The 20,667-nt window shown below is 34.3% G+C and overlaps 1 protein-coding gene across 1 annotated transcript; it reads left to right on the top strand.

The window, feature by feature from the left end:
• The first annotated feature begins 593 nt into the window (after nucleotides 1–593).
• Nucleotides 594–18,970, top strand: LOC125647773 (uncharacterized). The gene is made up of 7 exons (XM_048874622.2): nucleotides 594–688; nucleotides 768–1,166; nucleotides 5,319–5,501; nucleotides 5,685–5,804; nucleotides 9,759–9,860; nucleotides 10,040–10,133; nucleotides 17,280–18,970. Exons 1-7 carry the CDS (start codon nucleotides 604–606, stop codon nucleotides 17,458–17,460), a joined length of 1,164 nt encoding a protein of 387 aa, XP_048730579.2. The 5' UTR covers nucleotides 594–603; the 3' UTR covers nucleotides 17,461–18,970.
• Nucleotides 18,971–20,667: the final 1,697 nt, after the last annotated feature.

Raw genomic sequence — 20,667 nt, 5'->3', positions numbered from 1 at the left:
TGAGTTTAGATCAATAACATCAACACCACTGTAGAGATGAAATATGTCATTTATTCAAATGACGCAAATAAGGAAAAATATATACATAATATAATAAGGGGATCAGACCAAAAACTATTCACACAATACATAATGACATATCAATATGCTGATCCCCTAACTTTACGGAAGAACAATATATGCAAAAATTATAAAATTGATTAGGTCTACAGCAAAAAGATGACACATCAAAAATACATCAGAGGAAGTTCCGACTTGGTAGCAATTTCAATAAAGTATATTGGTACATGTATGATATTGGCATCACTATCAAACCAACGTGGTTTTTCGTAGTAACCAGCTCACCTGTTTAATAGAACGTAAAAGAGCTCTAAATGACAGAAATGTTTTTATCTAATCATCCTTTTCAATCGACATTCCTGTTTTTGCTTCAATAGTAAGAGTGCTTAGATAAAGAATCTTGATTCAACGCAATCGTCATCTTTAATTTGCTAAAAAAAAAATCCTTGATTCAAAATGATAGAAGAGTTTATTCACTTGTATTCAATAGTTTAGCTAAATAGGGAAGTAAATTTTCAAATATCTGAAGAAGAGGGACTTCCTATGTTTGTTAAATTCACAGCAATTATAGCTATGATTTTTACGAAAAACTATCTTATTTTTTCATTTCTAATATTATTTTTAGAAGGTAGGTTACAATTCTTGATTACCTGAAAGTTATGGAATACTGGAATGTTTTAAACTTAAATTTCTACACTGACATACAGGTTTTGATGCTTCAACCAAGACTAAACATACTTCATGCCGGAGAATGTTGGGTCATATTTTGGAGACAGAAATGGAGTGCCACGACAATGACGTCATCTACGTTGAAAGACAGTTGATCACATCAGAAAACGTTAAAGACCTTCGTGTTGTCGAAAAGCCGTGCAATGGCACATCGAGATCTGAAATCTGCACCCAGTCTTTGCCTCTGAGCGGCTTAGACAGCCATGACAGTGATAGAAGTCAATTTATCGTAGGAGTAACATGTAACCTGAAGAAGAGGTGTGTCTTGGATAAGACAGCACTAAACAAATCATTTGATGCCTTTCATGGAACTTGTCAAGAAACAAACTTGACAAGGGAATTTATAGCTACCAGCTTCACTTATAGATGTGTGCCAAGTAAGTTTTTGTTTGTTCGTTTCTCTGTTTGCTTGTTCTACGTCCCGTCGAGAGTTTTTCACTCATATTGAGATGTCACCAGCTGTAGGTGAAGTACTACAAATCTAGCCAAGTAAATCCAAAAACAAAAACAAAAATCAAAAATCTTCAGGGGAAATTTTTCTACTTCAAATAATTCAACTAGAAACATACACCCTTTTTTTAAATTTAATTTAATTTTTTATCTTTTTAATTATTATTATTATTTATTTATTTTGGTTCTCTCTTCAATGGGATGAATAATTGTTTTCTTAATAGGATAATGAACCATCGTCATAATGGCGGTAATTCCGGTGAAACTCCATTGTCTTCTGGTGAAAATTTATTGTACCCGTGTAGCAAATAGCATCGTAAACAGGAATATCTCAAAAGACAAAAAAATGAGTTCTAGAGTATGCAATTGGAAATTGTGATATGGGGTCATTGAATATGTTTTATGAATCTATGAGGAATCGGTAAAAAAAAAATCACCGGGTGTGTCACTCCACCTTAAGCCAATTAATGAGCGTTTGTGGAGAAAAGGCCACAAAGTGCGTGGATAAAAAGCAAAATTGCGATGGTTTGTCGATTTTGTGTAAGGCGAGATATGAATTAAGAGACCAATCAGGTTCATCCTTTTGGTCTGCTGTTGACCAGGAATTTGTAAATCAGAGCTCATTTACTTTGAAAGTGCAGTTGAAAGTGAGGAACCCTTGATTGTTTACAAGAATCTGTTTCTCACCTTATTATATAATTAATCATCATATAATTACTCACCTTATCATATAATTACTCACCTTGTTGTATAATTACTCACCTTATTATATAATTAATCACCTTATCATATAATTACTCACCTTATCATATAATTACTCACCTTGTTGTATAATTACTCACTTTATTATATAATTACTCACCTTATCATATGATTACTCACTTCATTATATAGTTACTTACCTTATCATATGATTACTCACCTTATCATATGATTACTCACCTTATTATATAGTCACTCATCTTATCATATCATTACTAACCTTATCATATCATTACTCACCTTATTATATAGTCACTCATCTTATCAGATAGTTACTCATCTTATTATATAATTACTTACCTTATTATATAATTACTCACTTTATTATAAAATTACTCACCTTATCATATAGTCACTCACCTTATCATATAATTACTCACATTATCATATAATTACTCACCTTATCCTATAGTTGCTCATGTTATCATATAGTTACTCATCTTATTATATAATTACTCACCTTATTATATAATTACTCACTTTATTATATAGTTACTCACCTTATCATGTGATTACTCACCTTATCATATAGTCACTCATCTTATCATATAGTTACTCATCTTATTATATAATTACTCACCTTATTATATAATTACTCACTTTATTATATAATTACTCACTTTATTATATAATTACTCACTTTATCATATAGTCACTCACCGTGTTATATAGTTACTCACCTTATCATATAATTACTCACCTTATCATAAAATTACCAACTTATTATATAATTACTCATCTTATATATAATTACTCACCTTATCCTATAATTACTCACCTTATTATATAATTATTCATCTTATTGTATAATTAATCTAGTAAAACTGTTTAACTTTAAAAGTTTGATAAAAAAGCAAAGCGACATTGAGAATCGAAAAACAGATACATCAGACCTAGTATCCATGAATTTTCTGGAAATATGTCATCAGTTTTGTTTGACACATATACAGAAAATGATTGAAGGGAGTGGGGTCCAAACGTCAGGTGTACATCCTTCGGACGTGGTCTGGAGTAAACCTCGTTTAAATTCAACGTCTGCTTCCATGCTATCTTCACCTTGCTCATAATGACACAACTTTAAGTAATTGGCAATATGATCAGCATGGGTAGTTAGTTATAATTGGTTCCAATGAATTTTATGATTTCACGGCATTGTAAATATTTCTAGTAGTCTACACTTTACGGAGGGGGGGGGGATAGAATTATGACAACAATCAGGGATTTTCCACACCATTTTGGGAATGGGACCTGGGCCTTTAAAATTGGGAATTTTAATGGCATTTTGTTTAAATTGGGAATTTTAGAAATTCACTGTTTTACAACATATTTCTTAAAATACACCTTTTTCAATAAAAATATGAACATTCTCTCTTCATTCATGGAAGTTTTTCTTATCTTAAGGCCAAAAATAAAAATTGATTTGTTTGATGTACTCCGACTGACCCGTCAAATTTGCTCCTACCCGATCATTTTTTTCAGCAATTTTAAATTTCATTTTTTTTTTTTTTTGCTTCCCTTGAAAAATAGAAAATTCTCCTTACTTTAAAACTAAATGTTAAAAAATTTCATGACATTAAAAAACAAACAAAAACACCTACCTACCGACCCACCTTGAAAAATGTGGGTCGGAGTACATCAAACAAAAATATTTTTAATGATGGCCTAACATTCAGTTTTTCATTGCAATCAGGGTTAAATGACACTTAAAACTATTTTTCAATGGTGCATGGACTGACGGAACGCCAGCTTTCAAATTTCCAAGTGACCCTAGCTTCTAGTTCTCAGATGGTTCTTCAAAAATGTCAGGAAGATAAAATAGACACCATTTTCCCAATTTTACTTGCATCATGGCTAATGATATTGTGTATTTATACTTTTGAATACTGGATGAAATTTTCCTCAATAGAAAAAAAATCAATGGAAATATTAAAAGTAAGGAAATTAAATAAAAGTTGAATTTAATTTAGATTTAATCATGGAGTTTCAATATATATTGTATTGCTCTAAATTGGCATAAACGGCCCAACCATATATAAATTATTTTTAAAATCATGATCTAGTTCATCATGAAACTCTCTTTGATACTATCAATGCCATATACACTTGTTCAATCAGTAAGAAAAACACCAGACTTGGGAAGTTAAATTTTCATATCCAATAAAATCATTTTGTAAAGTAAATATATCTCAAAATGTATATATGTTAATATTAATGATAAAAGTAAGCTAAATTTGAAGTAATGCTGCTTTGTACAATGCAGCATACAATATCATCATTTCTGGTGATTACACTCTCCAAACGAAGTGTGCGGCTTTAAAGATTAAAACAATTATTTTCACACAAAGTACACTGAAAATACATTCTAAATATATGTGATATTTACCTAATAACTCTCAGATAGGTTAAGGAAGTGGGTACAATATGTGAAGCAACAATATAGCACGTATTAATCAAAGAGAAAAATGGAGGAAATTCGGATTTATCGAACAGTTGCCGATATTTCTAGAGTGTTTTACATAATGAACTATGATGGTAGTGCTGCTGAATTATTTTTATGGAGGAAATTTGAAGACAATAGAATCATGTAACATGTATTTTTCAAAGAAAATGAACAATCTAGTTAATATACTGCACTTTGAACAAGTGTACCGACGGACGAACATTTCAGGTAGACCTTCCGAACTTTTGGTGGTCTCGGGCCTCTGGTCCACAATTTGTGTCAAACCAATAAATATATTTTTTCATTTGATAACTCTTTCTTTGAATCATTCCACTTTCCCCATGACAATATTGCAAAACAAGACAATTTTTCATTTGACTTTAATTGGGAAATTTTGTAGACAAATTGGGAAAAAATACTACTATTTTCCATTGGGAATGGGGCCGAATTTCGGACCCCTACAACAGGGTGGAAAATCCCTGACAATTAAACCACATGCCGATGCACTGTATTTTTCATATACGCCTTAAGGAGTAATCCTACACCAGAGAAATTTGATGTGGATTAAAAGTGAAGGATATGAACAACAATATCGGGAAAGTGAAAACTTTCAAATTTACTTTATTTATTGAAAAAAAAATGCAGTTTTACTTTGGTAGAAAGTAATCTAATAATGAATTTAAAACCCTGCTAGACTTGAACCCGCGGCCTACAGTTCTGCAATCGACAAGCTAACCCATCGAGCTACTCAGGCAATTCTATTTAAAAGGAATAGACAAATGTTGTTGATATTTATACTTTCATTCATGTTTTAAAAGGAAGTCAGCCATTATGACGATGTAGTATACCGCCTTAAACCAGATAACCTTCGTTTCAGGGGAGAAATTCATCCACCTGGTGAAAAATGAAAGTACATTGATCATCACAGATGTTCACCTTATTACAGAAGATCTCGATGGAAACTTTTCCTGTGAGATAAATGGAACAGTACGTCGCCTATCCTTGCTGGAGTTGTCACTAACACGTTTGGTTATTTATAGGGATGATGAAACTATATACAGTGAGTTCTCATTATACAGTTTTAATTGTCAACATGTTTTCTTTTAAATATTATTGATACATTCTTGAATTTGGTTTTTATTTACTGATGTTTCCATTACAAAATATATTATTTCTACCAGAAACATACCGAGAGTTTCCTCCCCTGTTATAGGAGCAGTCAATAAAATTTATTACCTTTCAGACAATACCAGGGACGTGTATGGTGTAGATATCACCCTGCGTAACAGTTCTAGCAATAACAAATGGTACAACTTAGACATCTCAACAGAGAGGACTGGAAGAACTTGGATTCATCTTAAAGGTAATTTATAATCTATGACATATAGACCAATCCAAACACACGAGTTATCTTTCCTTGATCCTGGGCGTGCTAGTCCGAGTAGTATATTCGAGAAGCATCATAATCAACTGCGCAGAATGCCGCAAAGATATTGCTGTATTTGCATCAATCACGCTAGCAAATATGTTCACGGTTAAAAAAAACCCAATGCACAGATTTCCTTCAAATATGTGAAAATAACCACCATCTTTGCATGTTAAAGGGAATGGCAACCCAAAAGATTTTTACATGATAAATGATAAGATCAATCATATGATAAAGATTTGTCATACAATTCTGTTGATATATGGCCTAGATAAGCTTCAGTACTAATTTGAAAACGTCAAAAATTGAAATTCCCGCGATCTATAGAGGCTGCCATGATGTTTAACTCTTTTGTATTTAAGACCACAAAAATCAATAATTTTGACGTCACTCCGTCTGTTCCGGTTTTGATGAGATTCTAAGATCATCAACAGGTGCTTGTGTTCAGGACCCCCCCCCCCCCCCCCCGAATCAGCTACATGAGTTGATTTAATTATTTTTTTCTTGAAAATATTTCTTATGCATGTCAACAACGTCTTGTACATACCCATAAAGTCCAACATAATTCAAAATAAGCCCTTTTTAAAAAAAATACTCTCACTGGTTATTATAACAGAACTTATAATAACCAGTGAGGGTATATATTGTTTTTAAAAGGGCTTATTTTGAATTACATGGGGGGGGGGGGGTGTCCTGAACCCAAGCACCTGTAAGAGCATCAAAGATGTGCATGTGGTAGATCTTACGAATAAAAAGGTTGATGCCTTCCTGGCAAGCAGTTAATTACACTAATGGGAAGGGGAAATGTGGAACAAGGTTGTAGTTTTCTCGAAATTCCCGACTCAACCAAGTTGATCATTTGAAAAGAAAAGACTACGTAAACTATGGATCCATCATTTGCGGAATGAAAAGTTGAGGATCAAGACATTTGTATGAAGAACGTTTACCGTCTGCCTTGTCTGCGACTCGATTGAACGTCTTCTTTTCTCAATTTCTTCTTGCGAAAGAACGGGCTCAAATCTATTCCCTGTTCGTGACTTGTCATGTTTACAGTGCTGCTGATGAAATAAACCGGAATAGACGATGTGACGTCATAAATTAAACTTCAATGGCCACTCACTTAATGATAATAATAATAATATTCTTTATTTATCCAGGATAACACCAATTAGCATATAGCTAGTTTCCATTGTAGTCCTGTATTAAAACATATACACAAACATAAATTAGTATCTAAACATGAATACGATATAAAAGGAAAAGGGGGGGGATATAGCATAAGACACTTAGCGGCGGGTAATTTAAAATACATGATAGATTAATATTGATTTAATTGTTAAGCAAGGATTTTTGTTGTTAAAGACTGTCAATTACGATATCAGTAAGTAATACTTTATTCATAAAAGCAATTATGTGGTTAGGGTTGCCTTTCCCTTTAAAATAACAAGACATTCAAATATCGCGCAGTATGATTGTGTTACTGCCCGGAAGTTGTCATCATATGCACACTAAATATTAGAATACAAAGAGAGATACCTCACGTTTTCGAACAGGCCTATATATGGTGTCTTTATTTATTATCGTAAAGCTTTTGACTCTGCAAAAATTATAACGTACATCTATTGATGGCAGGATACTGATTGTTATTGACAGAACGTGTAAAGGAACACCTAGTCGGTTCTATTTGTTAAGGTATTTTCAGTTCAATTATTGGAGTTAGACTGGGTGAAAATCTATCACCCTTCTTATTTTCTATAATTCTCAATGATATGGTTGATTTTATGCCGCATTCATATCGTGATCTCATTGATATTTGTAATATTGCACAGATTCAGAAATTGAAGTATATCTTAAGTTATATCTATTGTTATATGCTAACGACACTATAATGAGAGGCGAAGATAACGAACAGTGATCAATCCCATAACTCCTACAAAACACGAAATAGATAGTTGGGCAAACACAAACCCCCGGACACACCAGGGGTGGGACCAGGTGCCCAGGAGGAGCAAGCATTCCCTGTCGACCAGTCACATCCGCCGTGAGTCCCATATCTTGATCAGGTAAACGGAGTCATCCGTAGTCAAAATCAGTGTGCCAAGAATGGTCTAACAACCGGCATGAAACACGTCAGGCAGCATTTGACCCAATGATAGGTTGTATTTTATATTAGCTGAACCTGCAGAAGAACTACAATTTTCTTTAATGCAATGTTCTTGTATTGTCCGACTTGAAATTTAAAGGTCAATGTTGAGAAAACGAAAGTTGTCATTTTTTTGGTAAGAATCGTGATGTAGACAATATCAGATTCAGTTTTAATGGTGATGAATTTTAATATTTAGGTACTAAATTTTCTATAAAGGGTTGTTTGAAATCTTTAAAAAGCATACTTGTACAACAAGCAAGGAAAGCCACGTTCTATGTATTACGTAAATCTAGAAAATTATGCTTACCTATAGATATATTATTACAATTGTATAGATATATTATCACAATTGTTTGATTCAATGATTGCTCCAATCTAGATGTATGGAGCAGAAGTGTGGGGTTGTGAAGATAGTAATATGATTGAAAGATTACATCTTGAATTTTGTAAATATATACTGAAAGTTAGAAATGTATACCGACATGTATGCTGCATGGTGAACTTGGTAGAATACCTATGTCTATTCCTATTAGTGCAAGAATTATTGGCTTTTAACGCATTATAAACGGTAAACATGAACATGTCTCCTTTTCTTTGTACAGCGTTTTATATATTTAGATAAGGGGAATGTGTATCACTCAAAGTGGTTAAACTGTATAAAAGATATCTTAATTAGGACTGATAATATCCAGATTTGGAATGATCAACATGTGAATGTTGATTTTCATTTCACCTATCTTTGTGTGACTATTTTGTTGAATCGTGGAAAGATCAAGTATTCAACTCGTCGAAATGTTCTAATTATAGGATGTGTCTAAATGTTCTAATTATAGGATGTGTCTAAATGTTCTAATTATAGGATGTGTCTAGATGTTCTAATTATAGGATGTGTCTAGATGTTCTAATTATAGGATGTGTCTAAATGTTTTAATTATAGGATGTGTCTAGATGTTCTAATTATAGGATGTGTCTAAATGTTCTAATTATAGGATGTGTCTAAATGTTCTAATTATAGGATGTGTCTAAATGTTTTAATTGTAGGATGTGTCTAAATGTTCTAATTATAGGATGTGTCTAAATGTTCTAATTATAGGATGTGTCTAAATGTTTTAATTATAGGATGTGTCTAAATGTTCTAATTATAGGATGTGTCTAAATGTTTTAATTATAGGATGTGTAAGAACATTTGGCTTTAAAAATTATTTATTACACTACCACAAGATTTACTGTTTAACTTTTGTCGCTTTAGATGTAGTAGCCATAAATTTCTAATTGAAACTGGCAGGTTTTTAAGTATTGATAGGTCTAAACGATTATGTACTCTTTGTAACAAACAAGAATTAGATGATGAATTTCACTATCTGTTCAACTGTACTTATTCTATTCCAGAAAGGTGTAGATTTTACCAAAACACTGGATTGATTGTCCAAATACTATTAGCTATAGTGAATTAATGAAATGTGAAGACAAATTTACTATGATTTGATAGGTCCTGCCTTTATTAAGATGTACTGTCGTGTCCATATCTATACGATATTGCCTTTCTGTTGTGTTCATTCATTGTGTTCAGTTTTGTTTATTATTGCATGTACTTGCTCCATGTGGATCCTCTTGGTGAAGTAAAGGAGTTTCAAAAGTTTCTATACCATACCTTGTAAATATTCTGACACAGAATTCATGAAAATGTAATGAAATGTTAGTAATGAATAAGTTTACTTGAATCTCGTACTGTTTTTACTTTCCAGGAAATTTTCAAATTAGTTGCAAATCAACATTTTTAGCTGCGTACACGGGTACGACTGTGGACGCGTTGACGAATTTTCCTACAGACACCAGACACCCGCAAGGTTCGCTGGTTTGTTTACTAGCAAAGAACGGTAACATGTAATCTAACCAAATGAGCTAACGTTTTCAAGATTGACAAAACGGTGTTTCCTACGGAACCAGTTACATTTTTTTTAAAGTATGAAAGACAATAAATTAATATTTCACGAATTAATTCCCTGTCCTATTGAAAATCCAACAGGTTCGACATCAAAGACCAGCCTGCTACTTCTGTTGGTTATCGGCCTTGTCGTGACTTTGGTGTTGATGGTTGGACTCTATACCTTACACAGAAGGTAATCGTTGTCTCGTTTCACTTTTCTTTTTTATCATCCCAAAACAAACCGTTTTGGAGAGATACATCATATCGTTCGTTTGTTTGGTGGTTTGGTCTTGCATACAAGATTTAACATTTTAATCAAACTTTTAAGAATGATACCTTGTATAGAGATCTTGGTTCTTATTGGTTTTCAAGGTGACAGGTCAAGGTTAAAAATGAAATGTAACATCGCTGGAAGCGAAATTTTAAGTATCTTGGAACAAAGATTTATGCTACATTTTCTGTACCAAATTTTATCCGATTTGGAGGAATTGTACCTTGTGCACTGAACTATATTCCTCCTTAGTTTTCAATGATTTGGGTAAAGATCAAGGTAACTGAAACAAATATTACGAAATTGTTTGAGTATACAATTGAATTTTCATTTCTTGTCAGTTTTTATCAAATATACAAGGATGAAAAAAGTTGCGACGATCTGTATTCCTATTATTTTTTTAACGAATTGTAAATGGGCAAGGTCAGTAAAAATTTCCATTTTAAACTATTTTGTATTCGGATTCAAATGGGTACCTGTAAAATGCGAAACGGAAACGAAATTAAATCTACCGAAACCCACCGAAACGAAACAGATTATAAAACCGAACACTTTTGATCATAGTAATTAAAAATGGCAATCTCAGACCCCATTGAAAGATACCACATGCATGTATAAATGAAATTGGCCTCCCTTTCGGGTTGACTGATACAAAGTTTTAAACATCAGAAGTTGGAAGGGGGATGAGTAAGCACAAAGTACATATCCGAAGTGAATTAAATTATACCACGTGCAATTAGTTTTGGATTCAGAAATTTCAGAACGGAGTATTACAGTCTCACAGGTCGGAGTTCTGGGGAAACACACTAAACGGGGGGAGGGGGTCGCCGGAGTTGGATCCGCCTTTGGGCAAAAATGTATGTGTATTTGTATGGTATATTGCTACATAAACATGGGAAGTTGACGATGGAGAAGTTGAAATCATCCCGTTTGTCATAAACTTGAGTTGTTAGTTTGCCGTTAATATCTACTTTCAATAAAATATCTAAGTATGAAGCAGAAGTGAACGACTCTGTGGTGTCTTTCATTTCGAGTTCACTGGGATATATTGAATCAATATATGAATGAAAATTATTATTGTTGATAGATAATACATCGTTGATAAATATAAATGTCGAATTAAGGCCATAACATAAGATTTTTTCTTCTCACGTAGAAGTTTTTAAATAAATTCTGCTTCATAGGAATATAAAAACAGGTCAGCTAACAAAGGAACACAATTCGCGTGTCATGGGGATTCCAACAGATATTATTATACTTTCATGTAAAATACTAGAACCTGATTGGTCGAGAAGCATTTGAAAAAACATATTGTTACCCTCTGAGAACAAAAAACACGCGCCCCAGGGTGATAGTATCTAGCAACGGGTAACAGTACTTGACAACGGGTGATATTATAAAAAAAATATCACATGCGTCAAATTTATGCGCGTACGGTTCGTCGTAGATTGCTAGACGACGTCGTTTGAGCGTTTGTAATAAACGCGAGTACCCGCATCGAAATACGAAATATCGCATGACAGTGATTGATCAAATGTCAACAGACGTAAGTTTTTCTGCTTTCCAGTTTACATAACATTCAGTATAATAAAACAAATATTGCATGTAGTTGAGGGTAACATTGAAAATTACATCCCTCGAGAAACCATTGTCAACCTCGGCTACGCCTTGGTTGACAATGGCTTTTTCGGGGTGACAATTTTCAATGATACCCTCAACTACATGCAATATTTATATATTATTACATGTACATGAAATATTTTCCGTTTTCCGTTCCATTTCAATTCCCCGTTTTAGTAACACCCAAAATACATAGAGTTATCTTTAGACTTACTATATCCATAATATATATCTTACCGAATTGTATTCATATAATATGGTACTATATAATTTTTCCATTATTGAAAATACTTGCACCTCAGCAGTTGGAGGTAAAATAAGAGGTTAAACGTCTTTCTGCTTTCAACTTTCTCTGACACTAGCTTCTTCAAACAATGTTTGATGCCTAAACCGATTGATTGATTGTATCTTGCTTAACGTCTCTCTCGAGAATTTTTCACTCATATGGAGACGTCACCAAGACCGGTGAAGGGCTTCAAATTTAGGCCTATGCTCGGCGCTCATGGCCATTGTGAGGGTTCTTCAGCGTGCCACACCTACTGTGACACGGGACATCCGTTTTTAAACTAACCGATGGACCACTTAAAAATGTATCAGTCAACCCGAGAGACCACATCAACAGGGAAGATAATTTCGATTTCTAGTCAACTCGTACCCTGACCGACTCGTACCCAGGTCAACTCGTACCTCATAGGTCAACTCGTACCCAAAAGGCAAAAGTCATCTCGTACCCAAGAATCTGCCCATAATGCAATTTATGTATGTGTCATATATAACACATGTGTCTGGGAAACATGTTTATTAAATCATACTCATCAGGATGTTTATCATAATGATCATCATGTATTGTATTAAACGCTTGACTGACATAGATTACGTAATAGGTAACTTGCACTATGATAATGATAGATAACTTGTACTTTAAATATGTCACATCTCCCTTTCTTTCAAGAACATAAATTTTCAATTACCAACTGATAATGAAAACAACAAATGATTGACTAGTCATTTGAAATAATTCAAGGTGTAAATATTTAACAGTTAATAGTTTTGATCACCAAGGAATCCTCCAGAATGAATTGGAATATTTGATGCTCTATCTGAGCCACTGAAATAAATTCACAATTTCACAAATGCACATAATCCTATTCGTCACGAAACCTTAATGGCTTTTTCACTTCACGCCCATATTTTGTTTTCACCGAATTTGGCATTACTTCACATCTGGATGCTGATTCCACGGTGCTTGGTCCAGTTGGAATACTTTTTCTCGGCTGCAGGTCTTCCTCCTTTGCTTTCTCTCTATGTGGACTGCCTGGTTTGAGTGTTTGTGTTCCTTTTCCTTTATCAGGATTCTTGGGCTGTACGGTACATTCACTGCGGTACGGTTTGAGGTCAAAGTCTTCCTCTATGGTCACATCTTCATGAACTGATTTCGTAGATTTTAAGTCGTCTGTTCCTGCGGTACTTTTTACCATTGCTCGTTTCAACAATATACGAACCGGGGGTTTCATGCTTTTCCACAACAGATCCATGCATCCATTTTTCGTTGTGCTTGATCATCACATTTTCTCCTTGAACTAATGGTTTCAAGTCAGATGCTGGGACATGCCGATCAAATTTCCTTTTCTGCTTAGCCTGATGAGTCATGAGGCTCTCTCTGACGAATTCTGCATTCTGTGGTTTCAACAGAATTGATGAAACAGGTAATTTCGTTTTGAGTCTCCTAGCTAAGAATAGCTGAGCTGGTGACAATCCAAGTTCTTCCAGGGGAGTATTCCGATAATCCAAAATAGCAAGGTAAGGATCCTTTGCTTTTTTAAGCAAGTGTTTTATTGTTTGGACCATACGCTCCACTTGTCCATTGGATTGTGGATAGTGAGGGCTTGATGTGACATGACGGAATTCGTATTCCTTTGTGAATTTCCGGAATTCAGCACTAGCGAACTGAGATCCATTATCCGACATGGCTTCATCTGGAATACCATATCTTGCAAATTGGCTCCTAGGTGTTGAATCACACAGTTGGATGTAGACTGTTCTAGTTTTGCTATTTCTGGCCATTTCGAATAACAGTCCACTGATATGAGATACTGGTTTCCACAGAATTCAAACAAGTCCATGGCTATTTTTGACCAAGGTCGGTCTGGGATTTTATGAGGAATAAGGTTTTCTCTTGGATTTTCTCTTTGCTGACAAGCACATATGCTGCATTTGGAAATGATGTCTTCAATATGTGGCTTCCCATGGAAGGCCAAAACATAACTTCACGTGCCATAGCTTTGCATTTCACAATGCCTAGATGAGATTCATGAGTTCTTTCTAACATCTCTTTGCGACAGGCCTGCGGTATCACTAGTCGTAAACCTTTGTATATCAAACCATCTATACAAGCAAGTTCATCTCTGTAATTCCAGTAGGTACGTATTTCTGTAGGAAGTTGATCACGTCTCTCTGGCCATCCTTCTAGAATAGCTTTCCTGAGCAACATCATTTCGAGATCTGCTGATGCTGCTTTCTGCAATTCAGCATATTTTTCTGGTGTTATTGGTAAGTACGACAAAGCATTGACAGAGAATTCATCAACTAACTTCTCAGTTGTCTCATTCAAGTAATTTCTGGAGAGGTGATCAGCAACTACAAGTGTACTTCCAGGTTTGTATGTAACGTCCAAGTCGTAACATTGTAATGTAAGGACCATCTTATGCAGACGAGCTGGAATTTCATGTAATGGTTTACGGAAACTGGATTGTAGAGGTTTGTGGTCAGTTTCTACTTGAATTCTTCTTCCATAAACATATTGATGGAATTTTTGTCAACCGTACACAATAGCCAATGTCTCTTTTTCTAACTGTGAGTATTTCTGTTGTGTTGTGGTCAGAGCTCGTGATCCATAAGCAACAGGTTTGCCACTTTGAATAACTGCAGCTCCTAGTCCAGTTGAACTGCTGTCCACAGTAAGTAGAACTGGTTTCTCCGCATCAAAGTATGTGAGCACTGGAGTGTTTGTAACCATCTCCTTGAGCTTTTGGAAACTTTGTTGTTTGTCTCCATCCCAATGCCATGACACTTCATTTGAGAGTAACTGTCGCAATGGTGCGGATTCCTTAGATAGGTTGGGTAGGAATTTGGCGAGATATTGAATGAATCCCATGAATTTTCTCAACTCCTTCCTGTTACTTGGTGGAATCATTTCAGTCACTGTTCGAATTTTCTCTGGATCTGCCTTCAGTCCTTCACTACTTAAAACATGGCCAACATAAGTTATTTCCTGTTTGCGGAATTCACATTTGTCTGCGCTAAGTTTCAGATTATATTCTCTGGTTCTATTCAAAACTTTCTTCAGTCTTTGATCATGTTCCTTGAGAGTTCTTCCCCATATAAGGATATCATCCACAATAACTTCAGCACCTTCGATATCCTCCACCATTCGTGACATCACACTTTGGTAAATCTCTGATGCACATTTCAGACCAAACGGCATTCTCAAGAATCTAAACCTTCCCAGAGGCGAGTTAAATGTACATAGCTTAGAACTTTCTTCATCCAATTGGATTTGCCAGAATCCAGAAATTGCATCCAACTTGGAAAAATATTTGGCACTCCGCATGCGAGAAACTATTTCATCAATAGTAAGCATAGGATAATGAGGTCGCTTTATGGCTGAATTGAGATCTTTAGGATCGACACCATGTCATATATAACACATGTGTCTGGGAAACATGTTTATTAAATCATACTCATCAGGATGCTTATCATAATCATCATCATGTATTGTATTAAACGCTTGACTGACATAAATTACGTAATAGGTAACTTGCACTATGATAATGATAGATAACTTGTACTTTAAATATGTCACAGTATGCGCATATAACTGACATATCGCTTAGGTACGAGTTGTCATCAATTGAAGAGGAGGAGTCAACTCATAACCAGATTCTTGGGACTTTTACCTTTTGGGTACGAGTTGACCTATTTGGTACGAGTTGACCTATTTGGTACGAGTTGACCTGGGTACGAGTCGGTCAGGGTACGAGTTGACTTGACTCCAGAATTTCATTTATATGTGGTAACTTTCACAAGGACCTGAGACACCATTAATTTTTTTTTATTATCATGATATACAATCATTTCGTTTCGGTAGGTTTCGTTTTGTTTTGGCAGATTTCGTTTCGTTTCAGATTTTACAGGTACCCGGTTTCAAATACTCTTGCAAGGATACAATCTTACACAAAGTAATTAGTTCAAGTATTGGTTTTTAATAAATATTACGTTTATTTTCGCTATAAGATGCCCCTAGATTATATATTGATCGATTGATTGATTGATGTTTTCCGCCACAATCAACAATTTTTCAGTTATCTGGTGGCGCCCAGTTTTTACTGGTGGAAGAGAGAACCCAGATACAATGTACCTGGGAAGAGACCACCGACCTTCCGAAAGTAAACTGAGAAACTTTCTCACTTACCGGCGCGAGCGGGATTCGAACCCGCGCCAACAGGGGTGAGAAGCCGTGTGATTTTGAGCGCAATGCTCTAACCACTTAGCCACGGAGGCCCACCTAGATTATATAAGAATACAGTCTTTGAGCCATTGAAGAAGGAGTGGCTTCTGAAATTCGGAGTCAAATTTGACTTATCAAAATATATCTACCACACTCTATGCAAATGATGTTTGCAGAATATGGTGCAATTTATGAGAAAATCGATCTCATACCCGGTGATACTGCGTTTTCTCCGCTTCAGAGCCGAGCCCTCATCTTCAGAGCCAAGCCCTCATGATCCACACTGACGACTCCGAGAATGTGACGTTGTATACGGTGGCTTCGTTAGTGTAAAAAGAGAATAAAATAACGAGAATTGAAGAGAACAATAATTAAACTAATGCGCGCATCAAATCTATTATTGCTCTCATTAATTCAATTGATGCTCTCATCAATTGAATTGAAGAGAGTAATAATTGAATTAATGCCCGCATTAAATCAATCATTGCTCTCATTAATTCAATTGATGCGTGCATTAATTGATGAGAGCAATAATTGAATTGAAGCTCGCATTATTTCATTTGATGAGAGCAATAATTGATTTAATGCGCGCTTTAATTCAATTAAAGAGAGCAATAATTGAATTGATGATATCTTCAAATAATTGAAGATATCTTCAATTATTTGAGTTTATGTTAATTTGGCACTCCATATATATTTCTGTCCATCTTAAAATGAAGTATTAGTAACCCAAGCTTATTTTGCGTCTGAAGATATGAAACCGAACGCCCATATTATCAGCGTTTGTGAAACAAAGAACTTGACTCCGAACACGCTCGAAAGTTTTTGTTGAATCAACATTATTTGATTTGTCTTTATATATATATATATATATATATATATATATATATATATATATATATGACTTTACACCAATTCGGCAGTTTTAATCATCATTGCAGGAAAGATCAAAAGAAGCTTGCTGAATTAACTAAACAAACAGACACAGTTTCAATTAACTTCAACCACCACGTGATCGAGACACCTGTCAACAATGAAGAGGAAGCAGGAAGAAATATTTATTCTGAAATCTCTTCAACCAGTAGAGATACTCTGTCGTTCGGAAATAATACACAAATCTAAACTGATGACATATTAAATGACACTAACGGAAACAGAGGACAGACAGAAAATGTGAGTGGAATCTGCAGTGTCGTCCACTAATGATAAAAAAGAAAATGTATTAGTGGATGAATTTTACATTTATAAGTAGTAACTTTTGTATCATTAGTGGTTGCTACATATCTCGCTGAACAAGGCGCTATCGCAGAAATAAGTTTGACCCCCCCCCCCCAAAAAAAATTCTGACAGGTACAAACACCGACATGGGAAGGAAGACAGAATTAAGGTTTCCAAGTTGTATCTGCCAGGGGTTTTCCACAATTCATTCATACGATATCCTTTTCATCATTCACAATAATTGTTCCCTCTTCATATGATTATATAGCTCTGAGTATAGGCTTTCTAGTAATGTAACCATTGGAGTTTCGCAAGGCTCTATTTTAGGCCCATTGTTTTTTATCCTGTATATTAATGACTATCCACAAGCACTGAAACATTCTCATGTAAATATGTATGCAGATGATACTTCACAAGATGTAACAGATAAGTCAGTGGAAAATATTGAGTCAAAGATGTGTGAAGATCTTCAGCGCAGTATAATGTGGATTAAGGAAAATAAATTAAGCTTAAACCTGTCTAAAACTCAATGTATGCTTATTGGATCGACACAAAAATTATCAAAGTATCGAAAATTAAATTTAGTGATAAATAACCATGTCATAGAATGTGTTCAGGAGTCAAAATTACTTGGTATTATTATTGATGAAACTTTGTCCTGGAAAAGTCATATAGAATCACTTATGAACAAGATTTCCAAGAGAATTGGCATTTTAAGAAGAATAAGATATTTTATGTCGAATGATGCGCTGCTGAAGATTTTTAATACTATGATTTTTCCACATTTTACATATTGTTGTACTATATGGAGCAATCCAAGAAATGCTGAAAATGTGAATAAGCTTTTTATATTGCAAAAACAAGCTGCAAGGGTAATTCTTAACATCAGAAATTTTGAAACACCATCTAATGTCATGTTTACAGAACTTAACTGGTTGCCTCTATCAGATTACTTTGTCTATAGAAAAGTCATTTTAGTGTATAAAGTTTTACATGGTTTAATGCCAGATTATTTAAATGTTTTTAAATATGTATCAGAAGTCAGTCAGAGGCAAACTAGAAATTCTTATTCAAATATATTGTATATACCCAGGGCAAATATTATAGATCTTTCAGCATTTCAGGGAGCACAGTGTGGAATGCCTTGAGTCAAAATATAAGAAACTCAACGAGTGTTGCGTGTTTTAAGAGAAATTATCTTAGAAATTATCACCATACTTTTTAAGCTTCATTTTGTATTCTATTTATCTTACATTCATAATTATTTCTTAAGTTTATATGTATTCTACTTCTTTTAATCTGTGTTTATTTTACTAATATCTCTCTGTATGTATGTTATATGCAGGACCATATTGAAAACTAGCGTTATCGCTAAATATGTAATCCTGGTTAAATAAAGATCTTATTATTATTATTATAGTGACTCAATTCAAATAACATTGTTCTTACTGTTGCCTCATTATTCAATGTGGAAACACATTAAAAAATACTCTGCTGATCAAATGGTAAGGATAAATTTTAACAAATGATTTTTTAAAAATAAGTAATGGATAATAATTGTATCCAAAAACAGTTGAAGACTTGAAAATCCTAATCACAATCTATATATCGAAATTGCCGAGGTTGTCATCTTCTCTGGGGCCAGCTATATATGTGTATATAGGCCTAAATGTGACAAAATGAAACACATTTAAAGAGAAAAACTTTATTTGAACAATGGCCCTGGAAAATGAACTACACTTAATCAAAATTTGTATTGAAAGGGGGAGGGAGGTAGTGAGTTTTCTCCTCCATCAAAGCTGGAACAATACAGGACATAGATACAGCTGGATAAATAATCTACTTCGAATGGTGTAGATAGAACTTCAATTCATTGCAAAGTGTCTACGTACATGTACAATAAATACCCAATATTCATTTTAGGTTAACTTTATTAACCAGTATGGCAACAGATTATAACCAGTTTTTCATGTGAAATATTCAAAACTGATTTCTCACAATCACATTCAAATTCACAATGACAAAGATAACATTATGGAGCCTGACAATATTTTAGATGACAATTAGGAAATACAATATATAAAACATGTGTGTATACATACAGACTGTGTTAAGTACATGTTTTATGACAATTAAAATACATGGTGATGCATACAAGTATATTGACTAGACCATACATTCACAAACATCCTATAAATAACAAGGTCCAGAATGAAAGAAAAATAAACATTTCATTCAATACAGAAAATGATAGGACAATGTTTTAGTGGAAAGAAAATTGCCAATATTAAATTTTGCTGTGCTAAAATACCTCTAATACTGAAATAAGTCATATTCAAGAAGTTTTTAAAGCTCTCAATTCTGAACAAAAATAATACAGTTTGGTAGTAAAATAACAAAAACTTAAATAATTCAACAAGAGGTACATAGCCCCTAATGGTCACCTGAGTAACATGCAACAACTCTTCAAAGAACAGCTCAATGAAACATTAGTGTACAATTATTTTTTTTTTAAAAAATGAAAGTAAATCATCCTTAGCTTTTTTCAATATTTAAGAGTGAAGGGTGAAGATAATGAACAGTGATCAATCTCATAACTCCTATAAAGGTGAAGATAACGAACAGTGATCAATCTCATAACTCCTATAAGCAATACAAAATAGATAGTTGGGCAAACAACGGACCCATAAACACACCAGAGGTGGGATCAGGTGCCTAGGAGGAGTAAGCATCCCTTGTTGAACAGTTACACCTGCCGTAAGCTTTATATCCTGATCAGGTAAATGGAGTTATCCGAAGTCAAAATCAGTGTGCTAAGAACGGTCTAACAATCGGTATGAAAGACATCAGACAGCATTTCACCCTGTGATAGGTTGCATTGGCAAACTGGATCGTAATAACGACCATAGAATTTCCGAAATGCTGACTTTAATCGAAACTGTTGAAACCCCTGTACCATCAACTTGTTTGTCAGTAGCTTGCCTCGATTTAAAAACTGACCATATGCAGAACAAGCTTGTGCGTATCGAATCAATTGAAAGATATAAACACCATATGCAGGTGATAATGGAATATTGCTACATAGATATGGCAAGTTGACGATGGAGAACC

Source organism: Ostrea edulis, chromosome 1 (assembly GCF_947568905.1).
Source record: "Ostrea edulis chromosome 1, xbOstEdul1.1, whole genome shotgun sequence".
NCBI classification, from domain to species: Eukaryota; Metazoa; Mollusca; class Bivalvia; order Ostreida; family Ostreidae; genus Ostrea; species Ostrea edulis.
The sequence above is the reverse complement of the archived record's forward strand: the minus strand, read 5'-3'. Positions and strand labels throughout refer to the sequence as shown.

Coding starts and splice junctions, on each gene's coding strand:
- LOC125647773 (XM_048874622.2), top strand. CDS start 604: ATGTTTGTTAAATTCACAGCAATTATAGCTATGATTTTTACGAAAAAC. Junction 689..767: donor TCTAATATTATTTTTAGAAG/GTAGGTTACAAT, acceptor ACTGACATACAG/GTTTTGATGCTTCAACCAAG. Junction 5,805..9,758: donor AACTTGGATTCATCTTAAAG/GTAATTTATAAT, acceptor TTTACTTTCCAG/GAAATTTTCAAATTAGTTGC.